This window comes from Sinohyriopsis cumingii, chromosome 5 (genome assembly GCF_028554795.1).
Source record: "Sinohyriopsis cumingii isolate HCF-2022 chromosome 5, ASM2855479v2, whole genome shotgun sequence".
Taxonomy (NCBI): domain Eukaryota; kingdom Metazoa; phylum Mollusca; class Bivalvia; order Unionida; family Unionidae; genus Sinohyriopsis; species Sinohyriopsis cumingii.
The window spans coordinates 131807441-131826590 of NC_142965.1; the positions used below are offsets into that span (position 1 = coordinate 131807441).

General features: G+C 34.4%; 1 protein-coding gene and 2 long non-coding RNA genes across 3 annotated transcripts; 1 reads left to right on the forward strand and 2 right to left on the reverse strand.

The window, feature by feature from the left end:
- Positions 1-454: 454 nt before the first annotated feature.
- Positions 455-14171, forward strand: LOC149800257 (uncharacterized). Its single transcript, XM_089958376.1, has 4 exons — positions 455-776; positions 1012-1155; positions 10000-10098; positions 13683-14171. The coding sequence occupies exons 1-3, from the start codon at positions 455-457 to the stop codon at positions 10041-10043; spliced, it is 510 nt and encodes a 169-aa protein (XP_089814502.1). The 3' UTR covers positions 10044-10098; positions 13683-14171.
- LOC149800258 (uncharacterized) lies at positions 1722-3178 on the reverse strand. The gene is made up of 2 exons (XR_016421350.1): positions 2772-3178; positions 1722-2486 (listed from the first exon to the last, which is right to left on the reverse strand). It is a non-coding gene; the product is annotated as an uncharacterized LOC149800258 (long non-coding RNA).
- On the reverse strand, positions 4253-8781 carry LOC149800259 (uncharacterized). Its single transcript, XR_016421349.1, has 2 exons — positions 8371-8781; positions 4253-7663 (listed from the first exon to the last, which is right to left on the reverse strand). It is a non-coding gene; the product is annotated as an uncharacterized LOC149800259 (long non-coding RNA).
- Positions 14172-19150: the final 4979 nt, after the last annotated feature.

The window sequence follows — 19150 nt, forward strand, 5'->3', positions numbered from 1 at the left end:
CGTAAGACCAAACAAAACGGAGGTCCGAAGACCCTAATAACTGTTAAAGATCCTAATAACTGCACAACTCAGGAACAATCGCATAAGAAGATTGTAGCATTACAAAGACGTCAAGAGCTCCAGACCTCCGATACACACTGGTGTAGAGTTATATATAAATGAAGACATAACAATTAGTTACAAAATAAGTGAACAATTATCATCATATAATGATATATTATCTAATTTAAATAAAATTTACCAGAAAAAAATAAAATTTCATAAAAACACATACAAAATACTGTGATTTATGTTTTAATGCTAAAATATTGAATTATAATAATGACTGTCATTTGTACAAATTTTTCTAAATGTGTGTTAATGGTTAACAGTCTTGATTCTTTAAATATTTAAAGGGAAATAACCTCACTCTTAAATAACTTGTATTCCACGACCACATGCCGAGAAATCAGGTATGATTCTTGCAGTCGGACATCCGGGGAATTGTCACGTGACATTCATCACAACGCGGCCGCCATATTTGTTTGGGGGAAAACAAGTAATCACAATCCATTGTAAAATTCCTAAGAGCTGTTGTGCACCAGGTTGTCATTCCAACAAGAGGAAAAATCAGGCTCAAAAGTTTTATATCATACCCAATCAATCCTCACGAAGAGAAAGATGGTTACATGCAATCAGCAGAGCAAAGCTAAATCCTGACGGCAGTATTAATAAAAATAAACGCTGGTCTCCAAGATGCGGACACTGTTACGTTTGTTCAGCACATTTCATTCCTGGTAAGTATTATGCTAATTTATATCCCTTCATTTAAACCGTTATCTGATTTACTGTAAATGATGAGAAATGGAATTAAATTTTTTATAATATAACGTGTTCTACCGCACCCTGAAGTCAATTTCGTTTCACTAAGTACCCGTTCACAACACTAAAGTGGAGTTTCTGCAATAAATGTCTTGATAGTGCAGAAGAACATTCTACATCTGAAATAAGTTTTCCGTTCTACTTTTTCAGGTCTCAAAGTCAACGACTCGACACATCCAGATTATGTGCCCTCCATATTTCCAAGCACCACAAGTAGACAAGATGGTGGGACAGAAATGTCAACAGTAAAGGTTGACCGCTTTAAACGGGCTGCAAAGATATCAGGTGGTGCAGGTATCTCTCTCTGTCTCTCTCTCATATATATATATATATATATATATATATATATATATATATATAGAGAGAGAGAGAGAGAGAGAGAGAGAGAGAGAGAGATTTGTATAAAATGTGCACACAAATTTACAAAACATTGGTACAAGTTTGTATATTGTATAACTAAATTAATCAAGATGAACAATTTGGTCAATAAATATTGAGATTTGTGAAAGTTCATAACGTTCCCATAAGTAATATATATATATATATGCTTCTTTTAACAGTGAAATTGGCTGAACCATGTCAGGCAACGAAGAAGTTGAAGTTAATGGATGTTAACAAACAAATGGATATACCATCTTGTTACTTCAGATGACAGTGACACAGGAATCACAACACCTGGAAACAAAGTCACCTGAAGTTGAGTCAATTTCAACTGCACCACAATTGATGCCAATGAAACAACCATTGGAAAAATCTGAGAGATAAATGCTGTATATGGAAATCGAAACTCTCAGAAAAGAAAGAAATGATGCCTTACAGAAAACATCAAGTCTGGAACATATAATTAGTGCTACCTCTCTTTCATCAGCTTCTGTAGAGGGAAACAATGATGCCTGCCAGATGATGACTGGCATTAGCTGGGATATAATTTTACAGCTGTTTACTTTTTTTAAGTACATGTATTACCAGTAAATGGTCAAATAAAGCCAGCCTGCCACTAAAGGAACAACTGTTTTTAACACTTGTGAAACTACATCATAATGTGTCTCAAATCAACAACAATTGACTGCTTCTGGAAATGGATTGATCTCACGCATGCAAAAATTGGATTCATGATCAAGGGGACTGATAGAGAGACAATATTCAGCACAATACCGCCAGTGTTCAAATCCAAATTTCCTCGTCTGACTTCAATAATAGATTGTTTTGAAATATTCATTGAAGCACCCAAAAATTTATTGGCAAGGGCACAATGTTATAGTTCATACAAGAAACACTGCACAGTAAAAGTTTTTATTTATTGTACACCTCTTGGGTCCATCAGAAATTGTTTGAGTAGGTGACAGTGTCCTTATTGTCTAAATTTATGTCATAGTAACTAAGTTACATGTACTTACCCAGCCATACAGTTACAATGTGCTGCAATAACAGGTCCTGATTTTTTTAATGCAACCCATGGATGGTGGGATTCTTCAGTCACTCTCCAAGAAGGCTTCACATCAGCTTTCAAAACATAATGTCCACTGTCAGTCTTCATGTGGAAAACAGTCTGAACCCACCCTGACACAAAAAAATGTGTGCCTCTAGAGACCTATAGTTCTCCATTGCCTCAGCAGAATAAATACCTGTAAATGAAAATGATAAGTTGTTTTAAATTTGAATAATTATGTAAAAACAATTAGTTGAATCTATTAAATGAAAATGTAAAAGATGCATAGACAATACCTTCTTTCTATTCTACAAATTCTTACACTACTAGCTTTGTCAACATGGTATTTACAAGCACCACTATTCACTATTTACAAGCATCAATTTATTGTAGTTTACCGTTATTTGCAACATTTAGTAATATTATTATTTACATTCAAAGAAATATGTTAATTCACCCGTCAAATAAAATAAATACTTACGTGGATGTTTAATCAGGTAGTTATAAACATCGTGGTATTCAGTAGCTGGCCATTGTTTCGGGTCATTGATCCAGGTATCAGCAGGCACCTTATAAGGACAAATATCCATTGCAATCAACTTCAGTTTTACCAAGTACCTCTGTTGTGCGTCCAAAGCCAAATTGTCTTGATATTGGTAAGACATTTCAATTAAATTTAACAATTAATCTAATATAATAACTGAATTCTTCGAATTTCGATCTTTCACAAACGTGTCCCCCAAACAAATATGGCGGACGAGTTGCTATGTTGAGCACGTGACTCGATGACGTCAGTCCGACTGCGAGAATAGCATTCAGAAAACGGGGATCAGCCTTGGTTATCAGCCTGGCTTAATTAAACTAAAAATCCACTGAATACGACAACTAGTATGTACAAATTGATGTAAATACGTCACATAAAAGGATTAATGATAAAAATATTTTTTTAATTAAATGTAAAAGCTATTTATCAAATTTATTATCAGGTTCTCCAGCTAGGGGCCGGTCATTGTAATGTCATGTTTTGTAAGCGTGTGTCGACTATGATCAATCGTAGAATTTGAATGTATTACCGAATAAGATAGATAGTAACTTACCAGATAAATATTGTTACTTGCTGGGGCTTAGACGACGACAAGAGAAGACATTCGAATTTAACCAAATAGATCGCATATTCAGGAGCATGGTGTACTAACGTATTGTATTTTGAAGTAATAATTGATAGGCTGAGTTCAAATCCTAGCTTTGACCTGAGTTTCAACTTTAAATGGTTCGTGCTGCTGGAATAGTTGAGAACTCGCCTTGGGATTACTCGCCCCATTAATAGTCCTACAATGTAAGACACTGTACAAGCTGGTTTTGTTTTAGTGCTAGTCCTGACGCCCAAAACATAAATTTCAGCGTCATGGTCTTACATGTTGGACTAGCTCCATGGAGAACCTGTCCCTTGGAGAAATCATCATTCCAAGTGTCAGGAAAAGTTGCCCCGAAGATCATAGATACTCTTGAATTGTTCAGTTACCGAATAACCGAGATACATCATGCTACATGTCTGAGGCATGATGCTCCAGTGCTAGACATCACTATAAACTGCCACATGCAGACATCATATACACATACATACATCATTTAGGACTTAATCACACTTAAATTCATATAGACCATTCTTAGAATGTATTCATATATTCATGTGACCCTGGGTCAGCGAATCCAAAACGAGGCTAATATAGGCACCAGCTTCATTTTACCTCGCAACCATGGCTGCTACAGTTGATACCGGCAACAGAAAAAATCGTGACAATTATTGTTGTGTTCCGTTGTGCAATGGGAATGCTAGAATTCACATAGATTTAAGCTTTCACCATATCCCATCAGTGAAGAAGATGGAGCTTCGTAGAAAATGGATTGTTGCAATACGTCGTGATGAGGGGCTGAATTTTAAGGTAAGAAACTGGATGATTGTTGGTGTGTTTATATTTTCTTGCAACTGAATGATGTAAGAATAAGAATTCCAAACGCAAAATAGATTCTGTCGATGAAGTAAATGATTGTATGTATGTGTGTTTTATAATGACAGGTTTCTAAAAATGTTACCCCTAGTCCCATTCCACATAACGGGGTCATCGAAAACTGGGCGTACCTCCAAGTAGCGCAATTTTACAAGAAATTATGAATTTACGTAGGAGTAGTAAGTACAGAAAAAGTAAACGTTATTACCTCGTTAAAAAAACAAGTAGAATGTAAATGACCACGATAGAGAAGAGAGATAGCACCAGTACAATGAAAATGATGAGAGTACAAGTTGAATGAAATTACGAGAGAGAGAGAGAGAGAGCAGATAAGAATTAATGAAGCTGTTGATAAAACATCACTGCATAATTTCTCTTATTTACTCTGAAAAGACCTGATTTATGTTGGGCTTATTTTGCTTGCTGTTCTCCTCCAGATGGCACTGATATGTAATCAAACCATAGCTTTGTAACTTTTGTTTTACACATTTATTTCATAGTGTGTGCATGGTGTGTGTGTGCATGACACTGTGTTTATGTGTATGAGAGAGAGAGAGAGAGAGAGAGAAAGAGAGAGAGCAGACAATTAGCCTCTGTTAAAACTCTTGTATAATTTTAAATTATAGTGAAACTGGTAACTTTGCTAGTTATATTTTTTGGTCTCCATTATAGTTAACAAATGTTGATGAAAAGCTACATTATTATTTTATCTTCAGATCCTGTGAGTTGCATATAGCATGCAAAAGTAAAATTACAGAGCTGGAGAAGAGACTGAGGAAAGCAGTAACAGAATTGGAAGAGAACGAAAGGCAACTGCAAGATTTGAATAAAAAAATAAATTTGGAGAAATTTGGATTGAACAGATTTACAGATGATGATGAAATGATAGAATTTTACACTGGTTTTTCCCACATATGAGGTTTTAATAACCTTCTTCAATAGCATCAAACCTACTGCAATTAGAATGAAGATCTTATATTACAGCACAGGGAATGACATCAACATCAGGGGACGGCAAAAGGCAATGGACCCAGTGGATGAACTTTTCATGTTTTTGTGTAGATTGAGATGTGGATTTCCGATTGAAGATATGTCTGTTCGATTTAATATTCACAGGTCTTCTGTAAGTCGGAAAATAATCACGTGGACAAATTATTTGTATTTCTTACTGGGAAGTATAAATATTTGGCCAAGTTGTGAGCAGGTTCAAGCAAATATGCCTCTCGATTTTCAACTGTCCTATGCAGGAACTAGAATTATTATTGACTGCACATAAATATTTACAGAAAGACCCTCATCTCTAGTGCTTGCATCAAAGACTTATTCAAACTACAAAACTCACAACACCTGAAAAGGCTTGGTAGGGATAGCCCCACACGGTGCAATCACGTGTGTCTTCCTTGTACTCGGGATGCATGAGTGATGTGGAGATCACAAAGCTGTCAGGGCTTATAGATTTGTTAGAACCAGGGGACCAAATCATGGCAGATAAAGGTTTTGTTTTACATAAAGTTTTAGAAGGTACTGGTGTTTCCATTGCAGCACCACACTTTTGGTGTAGTGATGGGCAGTTCACAGCTTACCAGGTGGAAACCAATCAAAAAATTGCAAGCCTGAGGATACATGTGTAAAGACACATTAAGAGGGTGAAAGAATACAAAGTTATTACAGTCTGTGGTGCCTTGACAATTTCTGGGTCAATAAATCAGTTGTGGACAGTAGCAAATGTACTGACTTTGTTCAAATGACCACTAATTAAACAAAAGAAATAACATTTTTTGACATGGAAGTATCATGTAGAACTTGTGAATGAAAACAAAGATACTGAGACATTATGAAAGTACCACATAAGGTTCATTTTATTGACATTTCAGTAGTTTATTTTTAGACCTTAAAATCATGCCACATTTCATTGGCATCTTGTCATGCAAATACATTTTAGATGTGTGAATCTAGTTTATTTTATTAACATTTCAGTAATGTACAAGTTTTTTTTAAAACACCTTTAGTAACATCGTGTGATATTTCAATGACATCTTGAATTTCATGCAAATACCTTTGGTAAGATGTGTGTATGTCGATATATATATATATATACACACACACACACACACACACACACACACACACACACACAATTACTCAAAGGGTTCATGTGAAAATGATACACAATTCTATAATGCATCTATGGGTGACTCTTCCGGCCTATATACATATATAGTAAGTAAAACCAGCTACGCTGAATTTAAAATTGACAATTTATGTAAGTAGATTTTAAAAGCAGTGCAGCAAAGTCCACATTGGCAAATGACTTGCAGCCATTTTGCTTGGAGTTGTCAGAATGATTTAATAATGTAAAGGCATAGAAAATTCATTTTAAAATATCTCTGACAAAACATTCATATGCATATATACAAACAGGAGAACGTACTAATTGAGGTAGAATTGATAACAGAAGAGATCAAGCTTGTCCTTGACAACTTGCCAAAATTCCCTGTCAAACAGAATAGTCTCAACATGAAAGTCATTTTCCAACCACACACAAAAATCACACCATTCCAGTCCTGTAACTGCCAACTGCATTTGAACTTGGTAGTAGTAGTTGTGGTTTGTCTTCAATTTCAAGGCATCATTAGAGACCGCAAGGTACTTCAGAGATAGTAAAGTGTCTGCAACTGGACATTTGATCTCCAACAAACATGGGGGGGGGGTCCTGTTGGGGTTGTAGACTTTACGATCAGGAGTTGCAGCAAGCCAATGACAAAATGGGCTCACAATTATGCCACTTGGGTACAGATTGACATTGTCATTCATTCTCTAGAAGAAAAAAGTTATTTTTTTAATATAAAAACAAACCAAAATCATAAATCGCAATAATTTAAAAGGTGGTTTTGTTTCTTATTCAAATAAAATGTTCCTACACACTGGGGTGTCATTTATGCAATACAAATTAGTTTCATTGATTTCTTAAGCAGGTTTTACAAATTTTTGTTCTTGAAATTTCTTTTAAAAAGGATACAAATCGGATAATTTTGTTTTCTTCTTTTCTTTACAGCATACTCATTTTGTATTCCAAAAGCAATCCTAATTTAGGAAAATAGACAGCCCTGGAAAGTTTATTTGAAGAAATATGATATGGCCAAACTGTATCGTAGACAGCATTTATGCAAGATCTGAATTTCAATAATATTTTAAGTGTTGAAATATTAAAAATATCTGTGCATGTTGAATATAATTTTAATAATTTATAATATAAATATAAATGAAAATGACAGGTTTACCTTAACAACATGTGGTGACTTGTTCTTCTTTTGTGATCTAAAACACTGTCCCTTGACAAGGCATTCATTTCCATCTCTATAAACTGAAAATAAAAGAGAAACTAAGTTTAATAAACAGATTAACATAATATCCCATACATAAAATGACAAAATGTTATATTGTTTAGACACAATTATTCCCTATTATGTTTACTTGATCTAATGTGTGCAGTTACATATTGGGTGTTAAGATTCATCCATCTACCAACACCACAAAACTAATAATAATTATAATCAATGAACAATGAAGAAGTTCACATAAATAAGGGACCAATTTGTGTGTTTGGGGGTAGAGTGCTCTTTGATAATTTATATATATATATATATATATATATATATATATATATATATATATATATATATATATATAAATGGATATAAAACAGCTTTGAACAAATAATCCTGCTGTTTTGTGGGTAAATATAAAAATATCAGGTTGTGTACTTTTGATACATATTAAAATGCAAGGTATGTACCCAAAACTATTTAAAGCGCACCACAAAGTCTCTACTGGTGAGGAAGGGGGCGTGGTTGGTTAAAAGGGCAGTTTGTGTCACTATGCACGTTTTGTAAATGTTTTATTTTGACCGGGTGTTTTGACCACAGTATTGACTGACAGCTGTACATTTAAACCAGACCTACTCAGAAAAAAAAATTTATGATTTAAATAGTTTCATTTCTATATCGTTAACTTGTGTTTTGTGTTGAGTAGAGAAAAAGTACACTCAAGATAGGACGTAAATCAACTTACGTTTAAGAGAATGGACATATCCCTCACTGTAATACTTGAATCCTTTTGTCATCTGTTCATTCCCTGAACTGCTGGAGACACCCGTGATGAAATTCTCAACGAATGTAAAAGAAATATCTGGCAAACAGCTCAGATCGTTACTCGATGTACAGTAAGACGCCATATTTTTTTCTCAGTCTGCCTACCGTAGCCTCGTTTTCGCGATACATTAATATTCATGAGGATCTCATTAAGAATGGTCTATATGCCCCCCCCCCCCACCTGTTCATTTCTATAACAAGTGTTTACTTATGCCCTGTGTATTGCCGGTCATTGCAGAATAACTTTTTGCTTTTGTTGATTTTGTGACGTGATTTTTATTTTTAACGTAGCTTTAACAATTTTTCTGTCATATCGCTACGATGTCTGCAATGTGGCAGTTTATAGTGATGTCTAGTACTGGGGCATCATGCCGCAGACATGTAGCATGATGTCCCACCCAGTCACATTATCCTGACACCAGGCCAACCAGTCCTAACACTAACCTCTTAATGCCGAGCACCAAGTGAGGCAACTGTTAGTACCATTTTTTAAGTCTCTGGTATGACTCGGCCAGGAATCGAACCCACATCCTTCTGCATCCGAGGCATTATGTAAGAAATCCACTTTCAAATTTCTAATACAGTTTTTTTGCCAACTAGTTTGAACATAACGTAAAAAGATTTGTTTGTTTTGAGTGAAGAACAGAAAAAGATCATCGATTGGATTTGTTACCCATTATATTTACTCAATATCTATTTTAAAATGTCTGTTTCTGGAGGAGATAAAGGACTGTAACATTGTGCAAGTTTTAACAACAGTGACCTGCAGAAACCTGAAAGACTAACATGCTTAAGCAATTAAGCCGGTTTCATGATCATCTAGATGTAGTGGGCAAAAGCTAAGATAGGTCCGAATTTAGCATTTAGTATTTGGATAATCACATTACTTAAATAATCATGCAAAAAAAACTACTTATTAAGCCTGCCTTTTTTCATTAGCAAGGTGTAACAGCATTGTCTTACCAGAGGTCTCTGTTCTCTCAAATCAGTTGGCCATTTTAATGCATGTTTTTTTTTTTTTTACAGATGTTAATTATAGATATGATAATCATGTTTCCTGTTAAACTTCAAAGTGTGTGTCCTGCAGTATTACTGTATGTCTTTGTGCAAACATTTAAAGATAGAAACAGAACTCTTGGATATTATGATTATAAAAAGGGATTTCTCAGATAAGGAAAAGTGTTGCTGTAAAATGTAACCATTTGCAACAGTTAGTATATTTCGCAGTTCAGGTATGTGGTAGCCATACAGATAGCTTTATGTAAATTATATACTTGGTGGCCAGTTCAATAGACTTTCTAAATGAGGCGTGAATTGTCTTTTCCAATTAAATTGAAAAGGAATTATTGAATAGCCTTGGTGAATAAATATAAATATATATAATAAAACAATATTAGTTCTACATTCCTTTGTCAACCGTTTCCAGATATCAGTCATGGCTTCAGTATTGTGGCCATACATTGATTTAACTATAAGATGGACAATGTATGTATCTTTTTTCTCCATTAATGATCAAGATGTTCATGTATTACAATTTGTTTTTATTTAGCTGAACACTGGCAGTTTGTTTTGGGAGAATATCCCCTGGGCTGACAGTGTCCACCATTGTGCTGAATCTGCAAGTGGATTTAAAGTTCTGTCATGGCAGGTTAGTGAAAAACCTATCAGCAACAATTTTATTTTAATGCTGATGGATCTCACTTTATTAAAATGATAGTTTTATTTCCTTTTCTTATTCTTTTTAAAAACATTGAATATACCATATTTATAGTATACATTGGGACAGCTTGAATTAATTTTTAAAATAATGTTTTGGTGAACTGTTTGTTTTTATGAGTTTTAGGTTGTGGGACAACTTTTGAATCATTCAGAAAGTACATGTCAGTGAACGCACTCAAATTTAAAATGTATTAAAGTGTGTTCTTGAGATGAAACACTTTTATCCACCACATCATCTTCTCATCAACCCAACCATTCTCCTGTACACATTCGATCCATGCTTTCGATGCATGAATGTATTTTAGGTTCCTCATGCTGTTAAAATTACCACTGATGACAACTCGTCTCCTGAAGTGGAAACTGCAAAGACTAAAGTAAGACATTTTGTCTGCGCATTTCAAGAAAATTTTCACTTTTAAGACTGGCCTGTTTGCTGCAAAACTGACGGGTTTCTTGTCATTGTTCTTGAATCAGATATGTTGAGAATTATATGTTCTTTCTGTATCTGTCTTTCATTATAATATTATTTAATATTTGTACAACAACATTAAAAAGAAGTTTGTTGTTGATATCAGCTGATTATTGGACTTTTGATATCGTTGTTGGAGTTGTGAAGTCAACACAAATGGCTGAATTCATCTATTAACACAAATGGCAAGTACCGGGTCATGTTTCATCAATGGTGTAGTTTTATCTAGTCTGTCAGCGGATTAAAGACATAATGATTATAATACTTGCCATATTTGCCATTTTTAAGAAAATAAATCAGTTTCCTATCGCTTATATAACATAGTTTAAATTTGCTAGGCCTACTGGTAAGTGACTACCATATGCTGCTACCACACAGTGGCAGCAAATTCCTATTTTTTTTTTAATGCAATTGCTCGGACCTCACACCTGAACCTAGAAAACCAAATGTAAAAAATAGGATTTGTATATTCATAGGAAATTCAGATTAGAAAACGGACTGCTTTTCATTTTAAGCCAAATTTTGTTGTCCAAAATTTTGAATTGCTTAGCTGAACTTTGGTGTGAAACTATTACACAGTGACATGTAGCTTGAAGCATTGGTTTCAGATCTTAAACAGAACACAGGAGAAATGGGAAATTGTCATCCCTTTTATTATATATTCAAAAACAAAACGAGCCCCTGTATCATTACAGGTTTGGGGACTGGTTTATCAATTACAAGAAGACAATTTGATTTTAAAGAAATTTAGTTGTTTATGTAGCAGTTATCATTTTGAAGGCTTTTTTTCAAAATTTAAATCAACCCTTTTTGTAACTGTTTTTAAATGATTGATGTTAAACTAGATCATCTTAAAGAGTTTAGGTCGTTTGAAAAATTTTGTTTGGGGTTTTGGCACAGGTAAATTTAAAGTTAAGCTGTTTTCGTTTCAAAAAAAGATTCTAATACTATGCTTTTATTTTATTTTCCTACTGTGATAGGAAATGTTTACATTGTATAACATGCATATGTTCATTATGTTGTTTCCACATAACAACATAGTGCAGGTCAGCATGGTAAAATTAGAATTTATATTCTGTACAATGAAATGACTTTACCTGCCAATTTATATGAGTATAGTCAAACTTGTTTTGTGTGATACATTTCATGGTTTTGTACATGCTCATCTTTTCTGACTATTTTATAGTCTTGAATGATAAACAGCTTTATATTTAGAAAATGCATGCTTTATAATCCAAAATGTTCTTTAATTCCATTCAGTAATGGTCATATGTGAATCTTGAACAAAGTAATTTCATTGTGGAAATGACCTGAACATTTATCTTTTGAAAAGCATGGGAACCATGTTTGTAACTACTGCTTTTACAGTTGACCAGTGAAGGTAAAATCTGATATTTAGATTTGATCAATTTTTCCATCACTATGCTAGAATTATTATAAATAATAAGCTATTATATTTTTTTTTAAATGCAGCATGGGTAACATGTATATACTTTTCCTTTTGAAGTAACATTATAACTGTTGAAACTGTTCTTTCATTGTAGGTATTCTGCTGTCCTGGTTGTCCTGTGAAATTCACTAAGGTGGCAGGGTCCAGTTTCGTAAATTGGCCCCTGGCAAATTTCTTAACTTAAGGCTATGGTATGACTTTTTCAGCTATTATTGTTTAGTATTTATAGATATGGATATATTTGTGAACTAGGTGTTTTGGGCTTGTATTGTTCTTGAAATTGATGTCAGGCATGTACACCTTCCATAGTTGCTCTGCAGTATGTTGATAGTGAAATACCAATAGTTGGCTAGGAAGAAGAGCTAGCCTCCCATAGCAGTAGACACGTGGGTTCAAGGCAACTAGAGTATCTCAAAAACGGCTTGGATGACAACTATTCTGAATTACATCAAACTATTTAGTAGACAATGTTTTTCAAAATTTTCATCCAGGGAAAGGGCTTGCGTTTGCACTGTGAGCACCACATGCTGTCAAAAATGGCATTTGGATGTGAAAAATGCAGGTATAAAATAGGGGTTGGGGTGCGTAAACCTCTTCTGCTGTGAACTGCCATTGACTTCTCTGGTCAAGTGAATACTATTCTTATGCTTTGTTTTCATATAGGTATCTAAAAATATGGACCTTTTTGACCTCACTTGTGTATTTGATTTTTTATGATTTCTTATACTAGGTCGCTGATTGCGGCATTAAATTTGTACATAAAAACTGGACCCTGCCCCCTTAAGGAAAATTGATAATTTTTTGATGGTGCAGTCAGCCACATCTATTATACTTTTTTGTTTCTTTGTGTTTATTTAAATGATTTGTATGCATTAACTTTATTATATCTCCTTCCTTTTTCCATATATCACTTAGTGATGTATGTAATGCTCTTTGGAGAGGGAGGTAACTGTGTTTTGTACCTCCATGTGAGAACTGTTTCCATCATGACAAAGTAGCATATTTTGGACTTAACTTACTAAATATGGAAACAAAATGGTAACCATAATGTATTGTCTTGCATTTTCTGTAGCTGTCAAGGTTTTGCACCCTATTTTTATGAATAATATTCACATTTTAATACAGACACACCTAAACAATTACATAGCATGTCAACATGTATTCTTTAAAGTAATTTAACTCCACAGGAGCAGATAGAATTCAGAGGAATCATACATAAACATACTGTTGTGAATATTGAATGTCACCAGTTGAACGGTCTTAGAAATAATGATGCATATGGCATATTACTTGCTATATTTTGGTGAAAAGAATGAAAGTTTTAGCACATCGACATAGTTTCTACCTTCATGACCCCACTCTGAAGTTGACATAAGAGATTCATATCTCACACTTGGGTGATGATAGAAAATGTTTCAGTGATATGTATATATCTTGAAATTTCTAGGTTCAGTTAACAAAGGGGGAAAAGCTTAAAATTAAGTGGCAGCTTCATGCATTTGACAATACACATACAGTTTCTCCTCTGAAAGTCTTATGTTTTCACTGAATGTTAAAAGTACATCAATATCACTGGTTTCTTTTCTTTTTGCAGGTCTCAGTTTGCATGGTAGGAGATTAGGATTAATCGGTTAGTCATGCTGAAAGAAACAATAGCTTCAATCTCATCCAGATACTCATTCTGATCTAAGTACACAAGAGAGTGACTTTGACGGACAGATTTAGCTTCTGAAGGAGTTGTTTTATGGTATGTGCTTATCAAAAGCCAAGCCGGTGAAATGATTTTTACCTTGAACTGGATTTTCCACTTTAAATATTTGTTCTATACCTTATCTTATTATTTACTATGATTTTGTAAACTCCAGAAAACATTAAAGTCAGTTGTAAGTAAATTGGTGTCTGAGAAGAAATTTCTCTGTTAAATTGTATTGAGTAATGTATATGTGTGGTCAATTTCATTGGCTATGTATCAATGAATTTATTTGATATGTCATTTTGTAAGTTTTAGGGTCCCACACATCAGTATATCAATATTCCAGCATTGTCTAATGTTAATTGATTAAACTTTGACTTCTCCAGACTAGCTAGACTTGTGTTGCGATTACCCCCCCCCCCCAACAACACACACTGACACAACACTGATGCTGCTATTAGCATCTCCAGAATGATAATGAAAAGTTAGGAACCACTTCTTTTATATCAGTCTAAGAGTACTTCTAAAGTACATGATTTACTTAAATGTGTGATTTCTTTAAGTTTGCTAGAAGAGTTTATAGAAACTTTTCACTTCTGTCACTGACACCTAACATAGTATTTCTGTCATTCCCTCCTAAAATTTATAACTTCCAGATCTCTTCTTGACATTCATGAAACATTGTAAAGGAATTTTGATTTTGTACTGATGCTATGGTGGTAAACAAAGATCAAAAGCATTGTAGGTTGCAAACAATTTGAAATCTTCCAAGAAATGCAGTCAGTCATAATTCACAATGTAAATAATGCAGTGCTTTTTGCCGCAAAGAGGTAACTTTTTCAAAAGCATAATACCATTTTTAGTTTTGTGCACAAAAAGTTTTCCTTTATACATTGTACTAGATCATGTCTAAATATGTGATATGTACACAACTTTTGACATAAACCATTTTTAGTCAAATCCTTAAGGTGGCAGGGTCCAGTTTCGTAAATTGGCCCCTGGCAAATTTCTTAACTTAAGGCTATGGTGTGACTTTTTCAGCTATTATTGTTTAGTATTTATAGATATGGATATATTTGTGAACTAGGTGTTTTGGGCTTGTATTGTTCTTGAAATTGATGTCAGGCATGTACACCTTCCATAGTTGCTCTGCAGTATGTTGATAGTGAAATACCAATAGTTGGCTAGGAAGAAGAGCTAGCCTCCCATAGCAGTAGACACGTGGGTTCAAGGCAACTAGAGTATCTCAAAAACGGCATTGGATGACAACTATTCTGAAGTGCATCAAACTATTTAGTAGACAATGTTTTTCAAAATTTTCATCCAGGGAAAGGGCTTGCGTTTGCACTGTGAGCACCACATGCTGTCAAAAATGGCATTTGGATGTGAAAAATGCAGGTATAAAATAGGGGTTGGGGTGCATAAACCTCTTCTGCTGTGAACTGCCATTGACTTCTCTGGTCAAGTGAATACTATTTTCTTATGCTTTGTTTTCATATAGGTATCTAAAAATATGGACCTTTTTGACCTCACTTGTATATTTGATTTTTTATGATTTTTTTATACTAGGTCGCTGATTGCGGCATTAAATTTGTACATAAAAACTGGACCCTGCCCCCTAACGAAGACTTTATTTTGAACCATTAATTGTGCAGACATGTTCCTTATATAATGAAAATGGAGATGATTTGTATGTTTCTTGAATCATTTATTGCAAAATCTGAAATAACTGCAGACCTGTTTACCTGTCCATATTTTACCATATTTGTACAGAATAAAGTCCCTTGGTATGGTCATTGATCAGAAAATATGATTTGAGGATGCATTTATTATTAATATTTTTGAATTGTAAGTGGTTTTTATTCCATTTTGTTTTGTTGTATCATCTCTTCAATCCACGTCCGTGTCTGCAGTCTGTGCCACATCATTGATTTTAACATTCTCCGCATCCGGTTGTTTAAACAAAGAAAATTGTCGATGATAAGAAAGTTTTAGCATGAAAATAGAAAGTCTAAAAATAGAAAGCAGCATTTTCTACCAGTCTATAATACTTTGTGGCCATTCCTTAAACCATCCTCTGAAAGAGAACTTAGACTTTCCTGTGCACATGGTGGATGGAATGACTGTTCACGGCATGTGGAATCAGAAAATCATGCAAAATTGGAATCATTAGTGAAGGGAAATATAAATGTTTTGTCAATGATGAAGGGAAAGGAAGTCAGTGATCAACACATATTTCAAAAGCAAATAACACGGGCTGAGGCGATTCTCTGCGAGTTGATCATAAATATGAATTTGTCATTGAGTGCAGCTGACAAGTTAACAGAAGCAATGACAAATATGTTCCCAGATTCCAAAATTGCACAAGGTATTTAGAAGCAATCCATTACTGTAAATGTTAACAAAGCTGATATCAGATTTTATGAAATAAATTAGATTGCCTTCACATATCTAGATGAACTTATTATTTTCTGAGAGGATGGGTGGTGGTAACAATTTATGTCATTATGTTTTGTATTAAGTCTTCCTTTACCGTGTAAAATGTAGAGATTTGGCTTTATTTTAAATGTTATGGATATGTATGAAGATGAGAAAACAGATTTTCTAGAGAAAGTAACAGAGGTAAATAACAGCATGAATTTGGGTGTGTGGAGGTATTCCTTTGTGGGTTTTTATCACTGTAATATAAACATGTTTAAGCCAATGGCCAATATCAGCAGATTTTGCTTAGAACACAGAGGTGCCTGAATATCAATGTCTTTACAAACTAGGAGTTGTTTACAGAATAGTATGGGGTGCTGAGTGGTCTAAAGCGCTCTCCGTTACAGATCACTGCCATCTCACCTGTGTCTGCGTGAGTTTGAGTCTCAGATTCAGCCAATTTGTGCATGTGAGAAAGCTTGCCAGTAGCTTCTTGTGGATTGGTGGTTCTTTCCTGGGTTCTTCCTCCACCATATATATTGGCCGCCATGTATAACCTATTGTGTGTTGAAAAATGGCGTTAAACCCTACAACAACAGCAACAAAATAGTGTATCATCAGTATGTCGTGCAATACTACATAATGGTTATTATAGTGTCTACAGTTTGTGCCCTGTTTCATAGGTGATATGTGCTAAGATGCTAGAAATACTGACAGACACTGCTTAAAATACTGATAAGAAAATGTATGGGTAAACAAGTCTGTAACTGTTCAAAATTAGCCCAATTAATTTGCTTCTTCTGGGCACCATACATGCATTAGAATTTTATTGTATTATATATTTTGGTGTTTTCTGTGATACAAATTTTTATTGGTTGCATTTTTGAGTATAAGTACAAAAGTATTTTTTTTCTTCTTAAAGAACTAATCAGCTTTTTGTTTCCTCCATATTAACGTTTTTGAATAGAATGTGAAAATGTGAATTATTAATTTTGAAACAATACAATATCAATGTATTATGTATTAATATATATATATTTGTGTTACATAAAATGTGAACTAAAAATATTTATTTTGGGTCCTTGGGTTATGGCTGTCATCACCAGTTTTGTATGAGGAAAACTTGTCATACTTCACTATTTTCCTATTTTTACTGAAAACCCTACTTAACTAATTCAGTTGTGCATTTTTTTTAATTAATTAAACAGATTCTTGTAAAACTCAGTTTGGCTCACAATGTATTTATTGATCACTCAATCTAAAAATCACCCACAACATCTTTATCAGATTTGACTTTTTCACTGAAACATTTTAATTGACAAGTATTGTGCTTTGCACTTTTTGATTTGTAAACAGTGCATCTTTCCTTGTGATAACCTGTCCTGCAAACAATCCACTGGTTTTTGTTGGTATCAGGACCATCTCTAACATGCATTACAAGCTGCAGTTGTTTGATCTTTTTTGGCATCGTGCCACAGAAACTTCTGCAGCCAAGAATCTTTGAAGTTCCATTTCTTTATTTATCATATTCCATGTTAAAGTCAGGTTTAGTTTTAAGCCTTTTTTAATATAACATTTTATTCAACTTTTCTTCATCTTGCACAGGCTTTATAAGAAAACAATCCATCCAGATGCATTCTGTGGAAAAGCCATTATAGTCGCACATAAAATGGTTTCAAGGAGTCAATTGACTGGTTCAAAACAGCAGATTCCTTGGGGGAAACCCTATCCTCCAGTCAGTGAAATTTGTTCTTGTGTAAAACATCACTGTCTGCTTCCATTGTTTGTATCTACAAAACCTGTGGCTGCTTTCAGCCCTAATCAATACATTTCAGTAAATAGACAATGCATTGGTATTGTACATGCTGGTAAGAATGAATGACATTTGACCAAGTCATATCAGAGACTTATAAAAATGGTAATAGCAGCTGCCTCGCTTGGCGCTTAGAATTAAGAGGTTAGTGTTAGGACTGATCGGCATGGTGACAGGATAATGTGACTGGGTGGGGCATGATGCTACATATCTGCGGCATCATGCCCCAATGCTTGATACCACTACAAAATGTCACACTGCAGATATTATAGCGATATGACTGAAAAATTGTTAATGATGCACTAAAAATCTAAAACACTTACACTTAATGTATTTTTGTCATTTATTTAAATGATTGTTAACCGACACATTAGTTGCGGGGCCCCGAGTGGCCGAGTGGTCTAACGTGCTCTCCGTTACGGATCACTGCCATCTCACATCTGTCTGCGTGGGTTCGAGTCTCAGATTCAGTCAATGTGGGTATGTGAGAAAGCTTGCCAGTAGCTTCTCATGGGTCGGTGGTTCTTTCCGGGGTTTTCACAGGTTCTTCCTCCACCATTACTATTGGCCGCCATGTATAGCCTATCGTATGCTGAAAAATGGCATTAAACCCAAGAAGAAACAACACAACAGTTGTGGTATTAATCAACAGAAACTTAATAGAGAGTCGGAAATCTTTTCATTTCTTTGTAATAGATTTGATAGCTGTTCCAGTTCAGAATATTTCCATATATTGGACAGTTTGTTTTCCTTTTATTTCTTATCTTCCAGTACCAATTCTAGAGTGACTGCATGTCAGTTCCTACTGGACATGATGACATAGTTAATGGGTCTCACTGCTCAGCTCCTTAAACTGCAGGTAGTATACATAGTATTAGGTTTTTTTCCCCTCCTTTCATCATGGTATATAGTAATTCTTTTGTTAACCCCAAACGTTTATGTACATTTCAATCACATCAATAAATGGGTCTTGATTCTGCTCTGTTATATGATGTCGACATGAAATTGACCAGAGCTATTTGCCCTTCAAATATTGACCCACTGTTTCTTTTTCATGTTATCAGCTGTCATATGTTGTATTTTTTTTAGTGAAACTCATCAAACGTCTTCATGAGATGAAAATTTGTAAAACTTT

Excerpts from the sequence above, each read along its gene's own strand:
- LOC149800257 (XM_089958376.1), top strand. The coding sequence starts at position 455 with ATGATTCTTGCAGTCGGACATCCGGGGAATTGTCACGTGACATTCATC. Across the intron at positions 777-1,011 it reads TTCAGCACATTTCATTCCTG|GTCTCAAAGTCAACGACTCG; the intron begins GTAAGTATTATG and ends CTACTTTTTCAG. Across the intron at positions 1,156-9,999 it reads AAAGATATCAGGTGGTGCAG|CTGAACACTGGCAGTTTGTT; the intron begins GTATCTCTCTCT and ends GTTTTTATTTAG.